We start from the raw sequence: 21041 nt of genomic DNA on the forward strand, positions 1-21041 counted from the left end.
TGAAGTTACTTGCCCAAAAATGTTTTCAACGGCCTCTTAAGCTGTTGGCTTTACTGGCAGAACAAAGGTCTGAACACCAGGTAGCTCAGAATCTACGGTTCGTAACCAACTTGTTCCGTCTCTTCATCACTTTTCTCAAAAATGTTGTACTCCATCAATAACAAAGGAAATGAATTAGTCACTAATAGATTCTTATAGTTAAAAATATGTTAAGTTTAAAAAGTCGCAATATATTATGATGAAAATAGTGTCTTTTTCACAATTGATGTTCTCTCAATAATAAAATGTCATCGGTGAAGTTATTCAAATGTTATAGATAAATTCATAGTATTGTAGGTCTAAAAAAGTAATATGTCGGAAAAAAAGGCACAGTATACTATACAGAAAAAAATGCATAATGAGACATGTCCCATATGATTTATGTAAAAAAAAAAAGTCATAGTATAGTACAGCTAGAGGTGGAGCATCAACTGGCATCGTCAGCCGAAGGTCGAGGAAACGTGGGCGGATGTTTGTGCTGCGAAACAAATCTAAAACCTACGAACATGCAGAAAAATAAAACAATCATCGGTCTGCCTTGGACACACAGAGATGGAAATAGCACAAACTGCCACAAAGTGCTGCCATTATAACGTATACCATCCGCTAATGATGTGACAAATGGTGTCCTTTAATGAGTCCGTTGGGGATCTCACTCAGAGGTGGCACAATGATGGTGCACATACAGGTTGCACAGCAGTTGCAGCAACAAGCACACCCAGCGCCTTTGCGGCCTTGCATGATTTGCTGAAATATATTTGGTGAATGAGAACACTAAAGAAGATGTCATTTGTATGAAAAAGGAAGAAAAAAAAAGCCCAAGTTAAAAGTATTTGAAAAAATATCTGCTCAATATCACAACAGCAGTGACCACATCAACACACAGTTCAGTTCAAAGAGCAAGAGGACTTTTATTTTTTGCAGTGCCATCGATACATTTCATTCATATGTACGATCAAGCTGAATAACCTCATAAATCTACTTCATGTTAACAGACGCATCCTGCAGTAAATGAGTTAGTCCGACGGTACGTATCGCAGAACTCTTCAACATGTTACGTTCACTGTCTGTGTTAAAGAGCTGCATTGCAGTTAAGTACTAAGTTTGATTGTTTTTTTTTGTGTCACACACCGCACTTGATTATTGGTCTGCATGTGACAAATTAGTTTAATAATCTTGGTGTAAACGAAACAAACGCAATTTAATTAAAAGTCATCGTTCAGCGAGTAACTGCAGTGTAAATACCTAAAAATGACAGCGACGTATATGACCTCCCTCGTTGGCATCCGGTAGCCGTCATTTTGTGTGTAGCCACATCGCACATTGGAATGGGGTTTTTATTACAAACGCTATCGGGATCACATTTAAGAAACAATGCATTTGATTGAATTGTGCCATGCAATTAATTCCCCAACGACAATGGTGTAGCTACAAAGTAATCATCCTACAATGTGATGGCTGGAGGTCTGAGGGCAGCCTGACTGAACTGAAAGAGCGCGAGTGGCCTTTTCCCTTTGAATACTTATTCACTTAACTCATCACTAATGGGCTCACGGAGCTGGGACGCACAGCTGAGCCACTGGCTGTAAATAGGCTTTCACCATTGAGCTTAACACAAATAAATACAGTACAGTACACACGCACTCAGACATACACAATACGCCCCCACAAAAAACGCTCAGTCACTCTCACATCCATTTCTGTGCAAATGAAATAGTTCCAAGAGTTGTGCAAAATCAAGAATATAATACACACGCACTGAGGACATGTGTGATGCGTGTAACTGCATTGAATGGGAAGCCGGATGGCGTCTTTTGTGTTATTCCTGAAAAAAAAGAAGTTGGTTTCAGTGTGTCGCCAAGAAGAGAAAGGTGAAGGGAAGCAAGTAGCTGCCCTGAAGAATCAGTAAGAATATTAAAGCAGCCGTATCTTCCTCCTGACTGGACCGTGCTGTTCCTATAAGACCACACCAGGAGGGGAGGAAATGCACAAACCTCCTTGTAGTTCATGTTCTATTTATTCCCCAACCCCCCCCCCCCCGTGGACATCTTCCTCCTCTAGAGAAAAAGCAATCAGGCCGAGAACAGTCCTCCTGCAAGTCAGCCAGCAGGGGTCAAGCGAGTCCTTCTCTCGGGCTCCCATTTTCCTCCTGTTGTGGAAGCTGCAAAAGGAGCGAAGGGACATCTGATTCCCCCGGCTCCTGTAGAGAAGGCTAAAGGCAGTGTTTGGGTGTTGGATGCCTAGTTGGAGCCCTTTCTCGTCAGTTCTCCACGTTGGCCCTGAGCGTGCGAGGCTTGAGTCTTTGATGCAGCCGGTAGTCCTGGCTGGACGCCCGTCGCAGGGGAGCCGGAGAGTTGAGCAGAGGGTTGGCGTGGCCCGGCGTCTGAGTCTTGACGGCTCGCGGCATCGCCCTGCTGCAGCTCACGGAGCGCCTCTCTTCGACGCCCGTCTGGGACTCCAGCTGAGCCTCGCACAGCTCCAGCAGGGACGCTACCTGCTCCCTCAGCGGCAGGGATTTGAACCTGCGACCTGCCAGATGGAAAAAGGCTTCCACAAATGCTTGCAGTCCCATACCTGCAAAAAACAGAGAGCGTGTTAAGGTGAGGCCAGAGACGCACGAAAGAGGGAATGTTAAAAAGGAAATTTAAACAACAATAGTTTGTCAAACAACAGGCGGTGTACACCCTGGACAGGGAGCCAGTGAAGCACTGGGCTGACACATTGAGACAGACAACCATTCATGCTCCCATTCACATCTACGGGTAACTCAATGTCCCCGATGAACCTAACGGTGGGAGGAAGCCAGAGGAACCGGAAAAAACCTGCAGTGACAAAGGGGAGAACATAAGAACAAACAAACTCCACTAAGAAGAGCCCGAGCAGGCCGAAGGGTTTGAACCCAAACCCCTCTTGCTTCATGCTGTGAAGCGGCAGCGCTAACTGCGGGACGGTGCTATAGTGGTAGTGGTAGGACATTGTAATGACATTATTATTACACATTACCATAGAGGCAGTAGGCAAATGCTAGTGGGCACCAGGATGCTGAAGGAGTGCACGGGTCTGGGGGAGAAACTGATGATACTGGGGAAGTCCTGCTGAGTTTATGTGTGTATATATATACACACATGTAACTAACCACATGCAACCTTTTTGATCAACACATATAAAAAGTATAGTTATGAGTAATAATGACCGTTTTAGGTGCTGCTCCGGCTGTTTTCTAAACAACTTCAAATACATACTGATAGTAAGCAGCAGAGTCTCGCCTGAAATGTAAATTTAACATCATTAGCCCTTGAAAGCACATTTGGGATGCTGTACATTAAGATTTGAAGATTGGTAATTCAGATATTAATATACTGCAAATATACATATGAATCAACTGTATGTTTTTGCCACCAAGAGAAGAACAGTGTCCTCCAGAAGAAACACCTCGTTAAACGATTGCACTGCTGCTGCTAGAGAAGAGTAAAGACCGGGGAGAGAAGAGGGAATGAGATGATTTCATCATTTTATTATCTTAATTTCATAACTTTCAGATCTTGTCTACAGGGGGCTAAGGTCAGAGTGACTGAAGGTCAAATAATGAAATAAGAAAACGATGAAGTGTTCAGAAAACAAGAGAAGAGCTGAACTCTCCCTCAAAGGTCTCCTCGATATTTTCTACTGCAGCCTCTGTTATTGTCGAGCTAGAGCAGGGGTCGGCAACCTTTACCATCCAAAGAGCCTTTTTGTTCTATTTTCCACAAAATAAAATTTGTCTGGAGCCGCAAAAGCTATTTGATGTCAAAGCTTATAAAGTTTTATATATAGTTATATTATATATATACAAAAAATATAGTTTGTTGTATTTATGAAATTATAGAACAAGAATAAAGACACTTGTGGACATTTTATGGCTATTTTACCTGTTATAATAATATCATATCACACACAGGGTTTGTTTGATGTTGTGCCCTGTCAAAGGAGAATTTCTGTTGCATTGTGACGGACAATAACGTTTATCTTCTTTTATCAAAATGTGTTAGTCTGTTGCAAGAAAGCATTTCCATAAATTGCCTCCTGTGTCCTTTTAAAACTTTGTTTATAAAAACATAATAATTTGATTTGGAAGTACGAACGATGACTTTTATTCCCCATCTCGTGTCCCCACAAATCCTCCAAAGCACATACACAGAAATCACAGACCTTGACACTTCTCCCGGAGTCTCCCTGAATACGTATGAGCTCGCTCTGAATTCAGCCCACAATCTCCTCTGTACAGACCCTTCCATCCCGGTCCATGTGATCTCCATCCATCCGCTTTACCTCGCAAACATTCCTCGCAAGGTGCAGCGTCTGAATAATTCATGTCGGATAGTCTCTCCTCTGCCACATTGTGATCTCGGCTCATTTCAATTACGGCAGCGCAGTGTCAGAGGGAATCTGACAAAGAATGACAAGCAATTATCTCCAAGCACATCATTTGCTCCGAGTCTCAAGGATACCCGGCTCTCTGTCCTCCACGTGTAGTTTCTGTGTGTGTGTAGGTATGTGTGTGTGTGTGTGTGTGTAGGCTTGTGTGTTACCTGCTTCTCTAGAATCGGGCATTGTTCCTGCCCAACGACGTGTGATGTCTATGTAGAGGATGTCCACTGAAGCCATGGAGAAGTTACTGTTGCTCAGCCTACAGGTCCTAAAAGCAACCAGGAAATCATGTCAGGCAATACGTTAAGAAGTCCGACTCAAATCACATTCAGTCATCCTTCACTGCAGTCAACAACAATAGTGTCAACATGTTTATTTTAAAGTATTCCCTATTGTATTTCTTTATTAAAAAGGAGGGAAAAGGTCTTTAGGGCAACCTTAGAATTGCCGTAAAGTTGAGAGTATTTGGTGAAATTAAAGAAATGGGGTATAAAAAATGAATTCTCTTTTTGGTTTTTCACAAGGGAGAACACAGGCCAAGTGATTTACATGACAGCTCCCCAAAGGTAAAGCCAAAACATCACAGAAGTAAAAAAATCAAAGTACGTGTCGAATCAATTTCCCCCAAAGATGGTTTCTGTCATTTTAGGTTATTATCACAAGGATGTATTTTTCTGATAAGTCTGGTTTTGATACATTTCTTTCGGTGCTGTGAAAAGAGGGCGAGACGTCGTGATTGACAGCTGTGATTGACAGCTGCTCTGAGTGAAGCAGTTGTAGAAGCGGAGGCTCGGGAATAGTACGTAGAGGAGGAATGTCGGGAGTTGTTAGAAGGAAATGTAACTTTAACTTTCCATAACTGCGATAGTCTGCTTCAAACATAAGACTGTACATAAAAGATATTTGGACATTTTGTGAATGTGCGAACCCCAGGAAATAATTAAATAACGTGTACCTGATGAAAGTTCGGAAGGCGGTGGGGCCCATGCGCATGTTGCCCTTGACCCCGAGGAAGCGTATGAACAGAGCTGCGATTCGCTCCACCAGCCGCAGGTAGTTGAACTGCTTGGTGTACTTTGGGTAGACCTGCTTCAGACACAGCGACGGCAGAGCCCCTTCGTCCGGGCTCCTCTCTTGTGGCTCCGCCTCCATGGGAATCTCATCTCCATGTTCAAGCCCACCGGGCCTCAGTTGGGAACTATGGCCATGAAATGATAGGACAGAGAGATAATAACAGAAAGCAAACAAACACATTACTAGGAATTTAACTGCATTGTATTTAAATGACAGGCATTTTAAAACGACGAGCAGGTTGACAGATGGTGGAGATGTAAAGACTCCAGAGGGACTGCCTTCAAGCCCTGCAGGACTGAAGCGCAAGAACACAAGGCCAACCCAGAAAGCTCTTGTCAGCTGAGTCACAGATCGCCCGAGGTAGATAAATGCACCAGGATTTTCACTTGCAGCCTGGCTTGCCAGGGGAAAGTGGATGAATAATGTTGTATGAAGGATAAATAACTCTCTTTGTGCACTCTCCTCCCACAGCCTCCGTACGGCCTTTTTTTACAGTCTCTCATTACATCCACATCATGAAATGCATTAGTGGTATGACGGAGCTACATGGTGTGGGTTTTGAATTTAGAATTTAGATGTCAGTTTTAAATTCCTATATGAAGAGAAAGTTGATTCTTCTCACCAAGTTTGGATACTTAGTTAAATGTCCAGAGTTTAGGATTTAGTGGCATCTAGAGGTGAGATTGTAGACTGCAACCAACTGAAACTTCTCCCGTGTGTTTGGTTTGTCTATCTTGTCAAAACGGCTCATTCTAAGGGAACAAAAACACAATTCTTAGTTTCAGGGTATTATAGACATACTTAATAATATGATATTCCATTTCTTCCAGTAGAGCCACTGAAATCTTACAGATCAGATCTTACAGATCTTACAGATCTTTCAGTAAATCAAAGGGGGACTTTTAAACACTACATTGGATCTCTGCAGATCTCTGCAGATCTCTGCAGAGGTTTTTACTCTGTATGAGACATTTAGTCTGCACTTGGAAAAAGACCAATGTTGCCAATGCAACTGCTGATGGAGGACAAATGGTGCTTTTAGAGGTTAATTATGGACTTCACGTTTGATGCTTTGAATGCTGATGAGGCAGAAATATAAAAGCACTTATATCAGGTACTTAAATTGGCCCCAAAAAAACCCCCATAAATTCAGGCTATCACTCTCCTGTCGCACAAAGGTGGTCAAGAGATGGGAGTTCAACTTGGTTTCAGAATATTCAAAGCAAAGGCACACCACGCCTCCAGGGAGAGGGCTGGACTGTGGGGCGGTTCTGGTGTAGCAGATAGTCACACATGTGAACAAAAAGTACTTTTACCTCATTCATAATCATAACAAAAGGAACAGCTGTAAAAACATGAATATATATACGATACAGTTCCTGAGCATTGCAAACACCCTGAGGTGACTTTTTGTAATTTCTGAATTTGAATCAGTCAATAGATATTAAAAAGGTACCTCGAGGAGTTTCAGTCTTCATAAAATATTTGCAAAGACAATAGAAACAACAACTTGAAGCTCATTGGTTACATGCACGTTTGTAAACTTGCATTTTTTTCCGGCATATTGCTCCATTTCCTGCCGCGTTACCGCCACCTGTCGATTACTGAAATAGTGTAAAGCCATTGGTAGAAATGAATATCGCAGCACCACCACACTCCTACTCATGTGTCCTTGTGCACAAGATACAAACTAAACAGTGACCCCACTCTGCTTCATGGTGGTCAAAGGATACACAGGGTGCCTTTTTAAGAAGTCTCAAAGAGCAAAATCCCAGAGAATAAAAGAGTGAATCTAAACGTTTCCACTGTTGTAGCTATGCAGCCTCACAATGAAATCAAATTACATGACAATAAATATATCAGCGTGAGGTGTGACGGGTTACCATCCCGCTATGTTACACCTCTATTAGGCACCTCACTACCTGCCAGCCTCTTACCCATTTTGCATCTTCCCTGAGGGATTTGAAGCTTCTCATAGAAAATGAAGAGGAGGCGTTTTTTTTAACCTCAGGATTGTGTGGGCGTGTGCTTGACTGACGTCTCCCTCCCTCTCCTGCTGGCTTTAATGCACACTGTAGGGCTAGTGCCAATTATACCTTTATCATTTCCATTACTTCGCCCGAGTGCTGCGACCCTCAAATGATTCCCAGCACAGCGACCTGAGCAGAGAGAGTCTTCATCAGTGAGAATAAGTGAAAACAACTGTGTGGGACTCCCATGGTCAACGCACGACACGAGCAACAAAGAGAAACACAACGGTGCAGAGAGAGAGAGAGAGAGAGAGAGAGAGAGAGAGAGAGAGAGAGAGAGAGAGAGAGAGAGAGAGAGAGAGAGACCACTGCTGAATGTTTAATGGAATCAATCATCCCTCAGCAGCCAGAAGGACACCACCCACATGTATTTAGACAGGACCAGGCTCAGGCTGAATACGGACAGCTGACAGCCCAGGCAGACAGCGAAGAGAACGTCGACAAACATTCCCAGCAGACGGAGAGAGAGAGAAGAGAATGATGGCTGGCGAGGCGAGGGGGGTAAAAGGTGAAGAATGGCAGGTTATTAAAAAGACATACAGAGGCCCGGTGCCAAATGTTAGCTGAGCGTACGTGAGGAGGGTTAGGGCCTAATTTAGCTGTCATTACCCGGCGTAAATGCAATTTCTGTCCTCCTGGTGGATACATCTTCAAAGCTTTTACGCGCCGCGGAGAGGCTTAAAGAGGTGCCAGATGTGTCAATGAAGATAAATCAAATGTGTCAGCACGCGTATCTCCATTTCAGAAATCTGAATTTATTGCACGAGTGTGAGTCGTACCTAAACACACAGAACAAATGAGTCTCCCACAGGTAACAATACACCTTTTTTGTGTGTGTAAATTATTTAAAAGCAAAACTTTTCTCCCTTGTTCCTAACCAACGCAACCACAAGAGTCCGAAAACTTTGAGCTGTACATAAGTAACTATTTGCTATAACATGTTTTCCATATTAACCTTAAAAAGATGTTTACACGTCAATGTTGTGTTCTCAACTGGTTTATACTGCCCCCAAGAGCGTTCATCAAAGCTTCCACAGTGACACAAACTAACTTTAAACACATTTTGGACACATAATTCATCCTCCTCAGCATATATATATCATTTTCTTTATGCAGACGATGCTTTAGTAATTGTTTCCCTCGCACCTTATTTTAAGAAACGGTTGCCAACAAATATCAGCTTTTTGTTCTCACCCACACACACCTCTCACACCGGCTCATAAATCACCCACAGAGGCATCGTGCACAGGATTAATGAGCTGGGTGTGAGGAGTACATGCCAGAGAGTCCCTCACATCACACCCTCCTCCTCCTCACAGTTCAGTGTTTACCTCTACCCCCTGTTCTCCAAAATGACACTTTTTCCCCCACATTGTGTTCCTCCATTTTGCATTTACTTATCTCTCTTGTATAAGTTCTCACTCCGTCTTTTCTTTCTCTTGACGGCACCTTTTGTGTTTGTGCGCCTGGTCACTTCTCGGCTCTCTTTCACTTTTATCTTGACAAGTCAAAATTCACACGCGGGTGACTTCAGTCTAAACTTTTGCGTTCTGAATGACTGAATCCCATCCATCCCCGCTGCAGAACAGCTGTCAGAGACCACAACACAAGTATATTTACCTACGGGTGCACCATCTGTTCAGTAAACTCATTACTTAACCTCCCGTAACGATGTTGGGAACATTTTTGTTTGTGCTGCCAACGACTACTTGTCAATGATTGTGAAAGTTTTCTGACGAACAGGAAGTCGAATCAGTCCGTCCCCATTGAAATAGAACTGAACTGAATGTAAGTGTCTGTGCATGTGAATCCATGAGATGTGTAGTAGTGTAGCAAACTGTTCTCCAGACAGAACCAATCCTGTTCTGTCTGGTTCTAATGCTAAATGCTTACCCTCCTTTTGCTTATTTCTATTAATCAGCCGCTGGAGTTTGTTTTTTTCAGCAGCAAGCGCATGTTCGGAGAAGTTTGCGTTAATCTGAGTTTTGTTCACTTTGTACATTTTCACGTGGATCTTGGATGCTGAAACTTTGAGCTTCGTCTTAGCTGTGCAAACGGTTGAAAGAAACCGAGTACATTTACACAAGTACTACACGGGAGGTACAGTTTATTTATACTTGTACTCAAGTTTTAACATTTTTGTGGGACTTTATGCTTTTACTCCACTGCATCCCAGAGGGAAATACTGTATTTTTAACTCAACTACTGAAATTTGACAGATGGGCTTTCTAGTTAATTTTAGTTGCACATAAATAAAACATCCGATTATCTTACAAAATACAATGCAGTGTTAAAATGAAACCACTGGTTCAAACAGTTTTAGCTTGAGACAACAGAATCATCAGAATTAATCTAATAATGTCATAAATAAAAGTATATAAAGATATCATTTCTGAGGAATGAGTAACTTTGCTTTGCATCCTCAAAAATACATTTGCTGATGACACTTATTTTTATTTACCCAGCATATCCAATGCAGGACTTTTACTTGTAATGGAGTATGATTACATGTACTGTAATGTAATGTAACATAGCATTGAGTGAATCAAAAATGTGTTTTCTACCAGACAAACATGAATGTGCAATGCGTCTGCCTGTGTGCCCATGTAAACAGACAGAGAACACACTGTGGGACTGAATGATTAACGAGATCTCATTCCGTGCCAGCGTCGGTGGCTACAGTGATGATTACATTTTTTTTGGAGCATCTCCAATCTAATGGCTAAATCAATAAATATTAGCACTAGCTAGTTGGGACCGCCTAAACCACAAAACTCAAAGCTGACAGCAGACATGAATACTAAACCTTTGTGTTGGGGTTGCACATATTTTGGATATGGCACATAGTTTGATTCTATCATGTATGAAGATAATATATTGAAATGCTTGGGCCAAATTTGTTTGTTTTCCAATATCACAGGACTAATTTGTGATAAGATAAGTACTCCAGGAAGTTTAGCAGACAGCCGCTGATTTAGTTTCAGGCCTAGTCTGGGTCGACTTTCCATCTGCAGTCATTGATTAGCAGCAACATTCTTGTTAACGCTAATCAGTGATTTATATTATTTAATTGCCGCCTAATTAGAGTCTTATCATCAGCATCCCAAATCTCTAACCACACCTGCAAGACTATATTTGATCTCATTATAATGTCATTTATCACTAATTGTGGTTATTATTGTTTACTAAAAAATGAATTGAAAACATAATTGTCACATCATGAACGCTGTTCCTGGTCGGTGTCACTGTTACTTCAACAGCTCATTATGAGCAATGCTATTCTCTTATAAACACACTGAATTACATCATATTAAAGATCACTGAGCTTCTCCAGTCTGGACTTAAGCCTCTTTTCACCACATGACTGCTGATTGCAAATACTCTGTCACACACATATCGTGTAAAGATATTCTTTCACTACTTAATTGACTTTAGGAGGCTGTGTGTCTTGAAGGAACAGTGAAATAAATGGAGGTATGAATACGCAGATGATTTGGAAAATCTGATTTCATGTTATAAATCATTGAAAGATCATTGTATATAAATAAAGCTTCCTATATGCAATGTTAGGACTAATAGCTAATTAACTAAAAGCTACATGGTTCACAAACATTGCTTCCTTAAATTAATAACAAACTGCTCAAAAATCACATAAAATAGGTCTTAAAATGATATAAATTGTGTAGGGCTACAACCAACGGTTACTTCATTGTAGCTCAACTAATACTAGATTTCTGATTTTTGTATATTATAGATATTTAAAATGATTTAAAATGAAAAAAACATGTGACTGGGTTATGAACTGAAAACCTGCAAACTTACTTTTCTGTCAATCGACTAATTGTTCAAGCTCTAACACAGTGATGTAAATATTGAGGTATAAAGGCTTTCAGTGAGTTCTAAGTCAAACATAAAAAGTATGAGGGACATTAGATTAAAGGATTGGGGATCTCCAACAGTACATACATAGGAATTAGTGTTCAGAATTCTAAATGTGTACACTACATTATACAGTATTGTATTTCATCCGCAGACAAGTACAAGATGTGGTTCTGCTGATTCCGGCTGGATTAAAATATAGCAATGCGGGAGGGACGGGGATTAAATGTATCACAGGCGCATTATACCAACGAGTTACTGGTCATGAATGAAATAGTTAAGTGGGTATTATCCCCGGAGGAGATATCCCCGTCACTTGCAGAACAAAGCAGATCAAATATCTGATCTCGAAGATAATCTGGAGAGGAAAGAAGTGAGGGAAGGAGGCCAGGAATTGAGATGGTGGTGGAATAGAAACAGTAAATCCTCTTGTCATAGCAGAAAAACAGATGAAGAAGGGAAAGAAAACACAAACCCTAATGGTAGAGGAGATTTACTGCCAGATACCACGCAGGGCCGGACGGCCAGAGAGAGTGAGCCACCAGACTCGTACAGTAATGTGTGAATTTCCACTTCGGCTCTGCTGAATTAAATGTTGCCATTTAACAGGCTTATGGAGAGCTGTTGAGTGGTGCAGAAGTTGGGCTTTGAGTGGGGATGGGCAGAGTGAGGTATCATGTCCTTAAATGTGGACTCTTCAGGCCAGCAGACAAAGAGAGGACGATGGAAGCGCTTCAAACGGTGTGTTTAGGGTACGCGTGTGTGTGTGTGTGTGTGTGTGTGTGTGTGTGTGTGTGTGTGTGTGTGTGTGTGTGTGTGTGTGTGTGTGTGTGTGTGTGTGTGAAAGTGTGAGTATTTACATTGAAGGTTTCTTGCGGCCCGGGTCCATGAGGCGCAGAGTGTCCCTGATCACACCCACTTTGACCTCTTCGTCGACGAGACTGGGAACATATTCAAAAACTCCTGGTGTCACCTGAGACAAAACACAAATATAGAGTACAGCAGTGAGCGATAACCATAATAATATGATGACAATACTGATGTTGACATTCACTCTTACCTCTTGTTCATGTTCGATTCTCATACTGGGGTTGGAGTTGACCTCTAGTAATACTGGCTTCAGGTTTTTCATCAGCAGGATGTCAAAGCCTAATATCTAAGACACAAACACATACTTTGTACTTATATTTTAGGATAAAGCAGATTAACTGTGTGACAACAAGCTATTATCTGTATCTGTTCATGCCACAAAATCTTCGGATTTCTGCAGAAAGTGGTCGTCTAGTCGGCTTTATTTTCGGCATTAAGTTGTTTTCTCTTTCATTCATTTATTAATATAAATATACATTTAACTGTTAATGGTCTGGTTGGTTTCATCAATACATAAAACTATATAAATAAAATGTGACAACGATTCTTATTTTCTGGTGATTATACACAAAATAAAATATAGTTATTGATATTATATTCCATTTCTGTCAAAAGATCCCCCTAAATGCTAATGTTAAACAAAACGGGGTTCTACATGCAGAAGGAAAATAACTGTCTATGAAAACAAACAGAGAATGCTATTGAGAGAAGCTCACTTGGCTGCACTTTTGAGACAGTCCCTAACTTCAACGCATCAGATTCCCGTCTACTGTCAAGTCACGCACAGCGCCAGGCAGATCAGTCGGGCTCGATTCACGCATTGAGCAAATGATGGTGAAAACAAATGGAAGGGTTATTTAGGAGGGACCTCACTGAATGTCTGAATATTGATCTTAAATCCCAGCACACCTTGTTTTAGGCCATAATAATAATATATTTACATTCTGGCACCAAGAAAGGTTGAGCTGCTTTTGTTACTAGCAGTTAGCAACAAGGAATCCTTTTCAAGTATGTTTGATTGTGAGAGATGATCTGAAGTTATACGGAGTGTCTTTTGATATGCTTTGTGAACAGATGAATGGATTTGTATCTCAATAATATGCGACGCATTCATATTCATTAACAATCCTACTGCACACATTCTAGTCCTAACGCGACGTTACCCGCCGCCCACCTGGAAGCACGTGGGTCCCGGTTTTCCAGGCGGTATATCGGACTGATAGTAGACTCTGAGTTCAGGCACCACGGCGATGGCGGTCTTGATCACCAGAGCGATGATGTCCGACCACACCTTCTTGATGTCGACGCCTTTAGCCGCCAGCCTGTACAGCACGCTGGAGAGAGTGCGCTTGCTGCCTGTGCTCTGGCTGTCCGAGTGGACAAAGTTGCCACTGTGGACGTTGAGCGAGTAGTTTGTCAGGTGCATGAAGACGTGGCTCAGATTCTTCTGGCTCGGTTCCTACACAGTCAGACATAAGAGCGGCCTTAATTATATGTATCAAAGTAAATAAACAACTTTAGAGTAAAAGTATTAACAGCGTCGTCACAGCTACCTGGTAGGGCTCGGTGCAAAAACGCGTCAGGCCTTCCTTGGCAATGTAGATCTCCAACGGCTCCAGGGACTTCAGCAGCACATAGAGGCGGATGTCGAACTTGAGCTTGTCGATGAGTAGCGGCTTCTGGATGTACTCCTGGACTACAGCCTGTTTGGCCTGTGAACCCACCATGAGCTTCAGGTCACTGGGGTCACGAATGAGGTAGATGCCGTCCCCCTGAGAGCCCCCGTCCGGCTTGACAATGAAGGTGGGGTTCAATGGTGCATCGCTCTCCTTCACCATGCGGATCTACAGCAGGGGGTGGGAGCGAGAGAAAGGACGAGGTTAACAAAAGGCCTTGTTGGCAAACGCTGGAATCCCACAGGTTTCACACACTGTTCCAAACCTTCAAAAACCAAGATCCCTGAGTTTGAAAACATCCAACCTTAAAAAAATAACATGAATGCGCACTGCCTGGAGGAGAGCACAGATCATCTCTAACCGTATCCAACTACCTCAAGTTTCTTTCACAAAACTAACATTATCTCAACAAACAAGACTATTGTTAGTACTCATAGATAGACTCCGGTCACGCACAATGACAACGCGGGCAGGAAGGCCGTTCAATCATTTCACGAGGGGCTGACTGAAATGATTGGACGGGATGATTACAGGCCTACCAGCATTTGATTTATTGATCGCCGTCAGGATGCGAAGAGAATTTTAACAAATGTGAGAAGAAAAAAAAGCTTCTCAAATAAAGTGCCGAGCCCAGCTTTAAAGATTCATCATAGGGTCCTTCAAAATGTGTCATCCATCATTCAATTATACCTTTGAGTCAAGTGTACCAAATCAACACCATCCATTATACATGCAAAGTCAAATCTCAGCTTTCTAATTCTGTTTCAGTTCGATGTTCTTTGGTGTAATACTCATCTGTGTTGACAATCGAATGTCTCTTCCTTGACACTGTGATGCAGAAGTTTTGTCTGCTGTAAACTAGATCGGAGGCTCAACAGTGATATTCTGGTGCCCCCTGCTGGACATAACATATTGTTGCTATATATGATTTACTTAAATATAATTGTTTGACCATCTGCCCTTTCAATTGCATCAAAGAGTTGATTTGATTGTGCAAATAAAAGCGCACTGAAAGGTACATGGCATTGACAAGTAGAAATATTTGTCTACCCGCCAAAATTAATAACAAAAAAAATACATATTTTAAACGGTGTCAGATCAACTTTCCTCCTGAATTGATGGACATAGCATTTATCCAGATTAGTGTATTTTCAGTTCATTTAGGGCTTGGTGGTGAATGGCACATTTGGTAACTGACTGTAACGTGTTTTCAACCAGGGAAACTAATTCTTCCCTCGTCTCTTCACGGCTCTACTTCCCCCAGCGTACGCGTCTGCCCTCAAAAATAATCCCACTAGATTCAACCATGTGTTAAGGAGTGTTAGATGACCATAAAGGGTCATATTCATGAATATGGTACAGTCTGTTTTTCCCCCTCAAGCAGAGCGAGCAATGAAGCGAGTACACGTCACAGGAATGACTAGTTACAGTAACACATTTAAATACTACTGCTCAGCGTAGCATGGTGAGTATTTATAGAGAGAAAAAAGAAGCACCAGTACTGTAAAGAGAACAACACAAATTAAGAGGAAGCAGGATGGCAAACAGAAAGCCTGGCTTTACTTTTCAGAGGTGTCTTGTATTTAACAAGCTTTATCTTGGAATTCATCTCACCATCTTCATCTTCAATAGACCCAATAAAGACATAATCTGCTGTGTGTCGTCAAATATACGAGCAAGGGGTGACGGCCTTCATGTTTTCAGCTCAAGCCAGTAAAAATGGTCTGCTAGCGTGGGCTATTCGGGCACTTAAATGGAATGTAGCCCTCGCTGATGTCATTAGTAACACCTGTTCTTACACTGCTGTGTTTTAGCCTTCTTAGTACCGTTATCTTTATTTGTAGTATTGTTTTATCTGTTGCATGATTTATGTGTTTTTTTTGTCTGCACCTTTATATGCTGCCGCCTTGACCCTCGCAAAAGAGTTATCCAACCTCATTTTATCATGTTAAATAAAGGTTAAATGAAAAAGTAAAACCATTTATGTTGTTATCCTTTTCTTTTTTATAATGGCCTTTTTCAAGCATACAATCAAATCTAATCTTCTGTCATCTTATTCTCATGACCTACAGTCAACGCAACAGTTTCAGTTCTACTCAGACAGCAGACGGTATCCAAACCACAGAAATACAGAAGAGAATCCAAAGAAAATCTCCACGTATCGTAGCCCGCGATCATAACGCTTTCGTTACGCAGCGATACCTGGGTGGAAAACTGCTGGCACTCCTCGGGCAGGATCCAGGAGCGGGGATAGAAGTCGTACTCTTCTGGGAACAACTCCTGCATCGTCCTCACTGCCCGACTCAGGTTGATCTTCCTCAGCATTTCCATCATACCTGCAACGCACCGTTTCAGATATGATAAATGGAAGAGGCTGACATGTAAGATATCAATAAAAAAATGCATTCGGGAGACAGCCGTTAAAGGAAGTTATACTGCTACGGGAAAGGAAATACAATCTGTAGAAGGACTAGAAGGAAGGCAAACAGACATGACCTTGTAAGGGAGTATAACTCAATATGACACAAGTATCATATAATGCACTGATAGTGCAAGATAAATGCAAGCCAGGAGACTCAAGTGACGAGCATCTGTTACTAATACAATAATCTCCAGAGTCTCTAAAGTAACGATTATTGCCATGGCATGAAAAGGTTAGCGCTGGATCAGTGAGGGTTTAACTAAATCCCTCCCGCTGTGATTACAGAATACTGAATGCACTGCGAGATGAAATGAAGCCGTCTCTCCACCTGCAGTTCAAAACAAGCCTTGCTGTGGCCTTAAAATCAACAGGAAGGTTACAGAAGACGAGAGCGGCGAAATACCTGGGAACTTGTTCACCTGCCCCGAGACGATGTTTTCATTGTCATGGAAGGAAACGCCGTGCCAGTAGATATCACAGGGTGCTCGTCTTCCCAGAGGAAACTGAGGAAAGGGAGAGAGGACAGGAAGAGTGGAGAATACAAGATAATTTTAAACAACATATATATATATATATAAAAAAACACTTTTTGGCATCTGTAAATGAGAGAAGGCTTCATTTGTTCTTATGACTCGGCACATTGTCGGGGGAGGGGGGAGGGGGGAGTCACCTCCTGGTGATCCCAGAGTGCAGGGATAATCTTGCCTAAAGATGGGACTAGTGCGTGCTCTGAGGTGATGAGCTGGGGAAAAGGAGACGAGGTGATACTGTAAAAAAGGAATTAGTTAGAGAGCTAGGAAAATCCTGCCGGCAGAAGGCACAGCTTTCCTCCTCCACACCTCTTGCTCTGGCTCCACACTCACACAATGAGAGTGTTTGGACCTCTGGCTGACCTGCATGAACACCTGTTTAAGACAGCATCTACTCAAGAAACATGTCCCAGTTGTGCTTGTATTCCTCAAGTCATCTACCGTCACTGCAAACTAATGCAACCTGGCATAACATCTCCGTATTATATTGTGTTGTCTGTGGGAACGTATAACCTGCTGAAATAGATCTGAATAATCCATTTTAAAAGACGCATTCTCCCTGATTTCTCCCAGCTCATTATTTATCAGAACTTGACACAGCTCACGTCTGAGCTTCAAAACATTCAAAATAGGAGCCGGGACAGTTTAGTCTTGAAAGGTATGACTATATCAAGTTGTATCGGAAGGTCACCACTAGATTCTAGGCTCAAACGACCGACTATAAGATCGCTCTCTGACAGAGTAGCATCTCATTAACGAGTTAGCGTGAGAGAGTGTGTGAAACAGGGAAAACCCTGCTCCACAGCCAACACCTGCTATAAATACCGCCACGCAGGTGCCAGCGTATAACTGTGTCACCTGCATCAGAGAAGGAAGTCCAATTAACCCGAGTAGCTTCTACGAATCAGGGGCCAAAACAGAAATCTTGACTGTGTATGAAGAGATAAGACAGAGGAACGCTTTCCACCCATTGTTGTGCACACAATCACCTGAGTGGGCCAGTCCGTTTTACGAGCCACAAAATATGTTGCTCACTAAAGCCCAGACAATGTATTTTATTTTGATCTAATGTAGCACAAATGCAGCCACATAGAGGATATTTTAAGTTACAGCACATCTTTCATGCCTCCGGTAAATAGTCTCAGTTATTATTATATTATCATAACCTCAGTTGTACCGGTTATTATTTCCTAAACATGGGAGCCTGTAGAATCATAATGGAAACGCTGAGCCCAGCGACTGAATGCACATTGGTCTCATTTTCTGAAGTTGTCACTTGGACCCTCAGGCTTGCCGTTCTCTCTCTGCCTCGAGGAGGCCTGGAAGTCTATTGGATTAGAGGGCGCTTAAGGCTAATCATTTTCCACTGTGTGAGAGAAGGCCGTATGTTGAAGGTTAGTCGACAGCTGCCTATAAGGCCAGAAAACACTGCAGATGTAGAGACGTAGTCATTTGGATGCAAACGCAAATGAAGCAACTTATCAGTCACTAACGTGTCTTAATCAAATCTCCATAACTGTATCCAGCATTGTATTTTATAATCCCACATCAGTGCTTTGAGTTACAACTTGGATCCCTCCCAGTCAAGTGTTCATTTCATAACTGACGGACAGGGCCGCTGGAGTTTCAGCCCCTTCAAAAGATGTCGACAGGTACTTTCAAAAGCGGCACAGGATCCATAGCGCCCTCGACTTTGTCTTGGTAATGTATCGGCCTTGTGTCCGCCGATACCGATACCGGACCTGGAAGGGTTTAAGTGTCACTGCCTGGTCACCCGTGATAAGTAGAGTCTTTACTTCACCGCGATGCCCTTCTTTACTCCTCATGCATAATAGAGACCATGTTAACGATAGCCGATAGCAGGTGTTACCTGCATCTCATTCAAATGAGACCAGGTGGTGTTTGTGGCTCGGAGAAAGAAGAACTGGATGAATTAGCCATCTCATAAATGTTTTAATGCTTTTAATTTAGAACAACTTTCATCCGCACCCATCCTCTGTAGTTTATACATTAGAGGCAACCTGGCATTGTCGGGTTAAAGGTGATCGTGTCATCCAATTAACAATGGGCCAAGTTTTCAATCAAGGGCTTCTTCAATCATTGATGCAGGACATGAATACTCAAACGGGAAGGATAACAAGTCGTCATACTCTGAATTAGAGCTGCAACCGTCATTTAAAGATTATTTTCTCAATTGATCACCCTATTTACAATTTCCTAGCCAATGATTAGCTTGCCTTTCAGCCTGCCACATGATCGGACAAAAAACAACTTATCCGGTCTCAGAAATTAGAGTGTGAGATCGAAATAACAAAAATAGATATGACGAGACTCAGTCTAAAAACAGCTGTGACCACACTGATCCAATGAATGCTCAGTGTCAGCTGTCCATACTATTTCAAAGGATGGACAGGTTCATCAACACATAAGTAAATAAGTAGATAAAAGTACATAAAAACGCTTAAAATATATATTTTTAAAAAGTATTTATAAACAGTTTCCTTAGACTGCATTATATAAGTTAACACAAGTGCACATTTTGCATTAAATAACTAGGTAATTTAAGTTAAAGTGGGCCCAACTTTCTTGCAAAGATTCTGGACAAGGAGAAAAAGAAACTACTACATAATCCAATATAAAGCCGTTAAGATTCTATTGTCTTTAACTGTTAAAAGCCCAGTAAAAGTTGCCTCATGTTATGTAGTGCTGTGCAGATTGATATCCTATAATAAATGTGCATTGACACTTTGCTCATCACATCCCCGTGACCCTGTCTCTGCAGACATTTACTTCTCAATGGCACATAGTTGAAGAGCAGTAGGACAGAGGTTTCCATCCGTGCACGTTCGTGACCAAAGCCTAAGCTGGTTGTCATCCAAATGACACACACACTAATGCAGCTGATGTCAGAGATCAAGCCGTGCACTGCACCAGTTAAACCAGCACCGAGTGGTTCCATAGTAATAAACCCTGTAAAGAACATTGAATAACATTAAACAAGGAGAAAGAAACGTATGTAGCACACCTCTTTCCACTTCAGCTGCTTGACGCTTAACTTGAGGGCCTCCAATGAAGTTTTGGCTTTGGAGATGTCCACCGTCACTGGTCTTCTCTTCTTTGCCAGTTTAAATCCGTCCTCGCGGCGTGTTTCTTGATTGTTTTTGGATGGTTGGATGTTTGCGTAATTCCCATTAGTCTCCAACTTGCCCTGCAGTATTTTCCCGGTCCCTTTGACATGAAGTGTCCTCTCGTGTCCTAGTAGTCTGTTCAGGTTTTTTCCAACATGAGCAGAAACTACAGACCCGTGCAGGGACACATCCGAGGTGTGTTTGCCACAGGAGTTCTTGGCATCCTTTCCCAGCTTGCTTCGGTTTTTAACCCTATATTTGCAGGTGTTGGACGCATCTCTGCCGGCTACGGTGACGCTAGAAGGGTCTGGCGAGGCAGAAGCAGGGGATGAACACACAAGCACCTGGAGCTCAGCATCCACACCCTCCTTCTCTGCATCCTCGCCCAGTGATTTCATTTCCTCCACTTGGATCTCTACTTTCACATAACGATCACTCATTATGCGAACCGCTACGAGTGTGCGCTGCTGGGCAGGGCACAGTTGTGCCACTGAGTGCAATAATCCGAGCTAACGTTATCCTGAAACAATGCAGAACGCATTGCTAGCTTAGATGGCTAATTTAAAAGCAGCAATAACAAGCTGGCGTTGACTTGACCTAGCTCTGCTAGTGGCAGCACTTGTAGCTAGCCTAGCTACTTGAAGCTAGCTAAACCTGACGTTAGCTGACATATGGGTCTACCTTTAAGTCATGACAGACTTTACCTACCGCGTACGGTTATCTACTGTTCTAGCGCTGACCAGCGGTGCAATGACGGCCACAGTCCTCTGCTCTCTGTGTGTGTTACCGTCGCTGTGTTGTCAAGCAGCAGAGCCGCTCGGCAGCAGCAGAAGGCAGAGCAGCTGATGCTGCGTTTAAAGCTCCTCGTAAACACCAGCTTTCCGAAGGCATGTCGGCTCTATTACTTCATCTCCATGCTTATCGCACATTAACTATAAATAGAAAACCAAACCAATACTACATAGAGCTGACTCCAACAATATGTA

At 42.4% G+C, this 21041-nt stretch overlaps 1 protein-coding gene across 2 annotated transcripts; it reads right to left on the reverse strand.

Moving 5' to 3' along the window:
• Positions 1-2045: 2045 nt before the first annotated feature.
• On the reverse strand, positions 2046-20495 carry ttll11 (tubulin tyrosine ligase-like family, member 11; the record flags this gene model as incomplete). 2 transcript variants are annotated; one of them, XM_079178446.1, is made up of 10 exons in its annotated part: positions 2046-2613; positions 4608-4714; positions 5402-5644; positions 12290-12402; positions 12490-12585; positions 13474-13758; positions 13853-14143; positions 16178-16311; positions 16801-16900; positions 19953-20495. In XM_079178446.1, the coding sequence occupies 10 exons, from the start codon at positions 20493-20495 to the stop codon at positions 2300-2302; spliced, it is 2226 nt and encodes a 741-aa protein (XP_079034572.1). In that variant the 3' UTR covers positions 2046-2299. The 2 variants fall into 2 exon arrangements, with proteins under 2 accessions (XP_079034572.1, XP_079034571.1); XM_079178445.1 differs by lacking the exon at positions 2046-2613 and adding an exon at positions 3942-4464.
• Positions 20496-21041: the final 546 nt, after the last annotated feature.

This window comes from Pholis gunnellus (assembly GCF_910591455.1).
Source record: "Pholis gunnellus genome assembly, chromosome: 18".
NCBI lineage: Eukaryota > Metazoa > Chordata > Actinopteri > Perciformes > Pholidae > Pholis > Pholis gunnellus.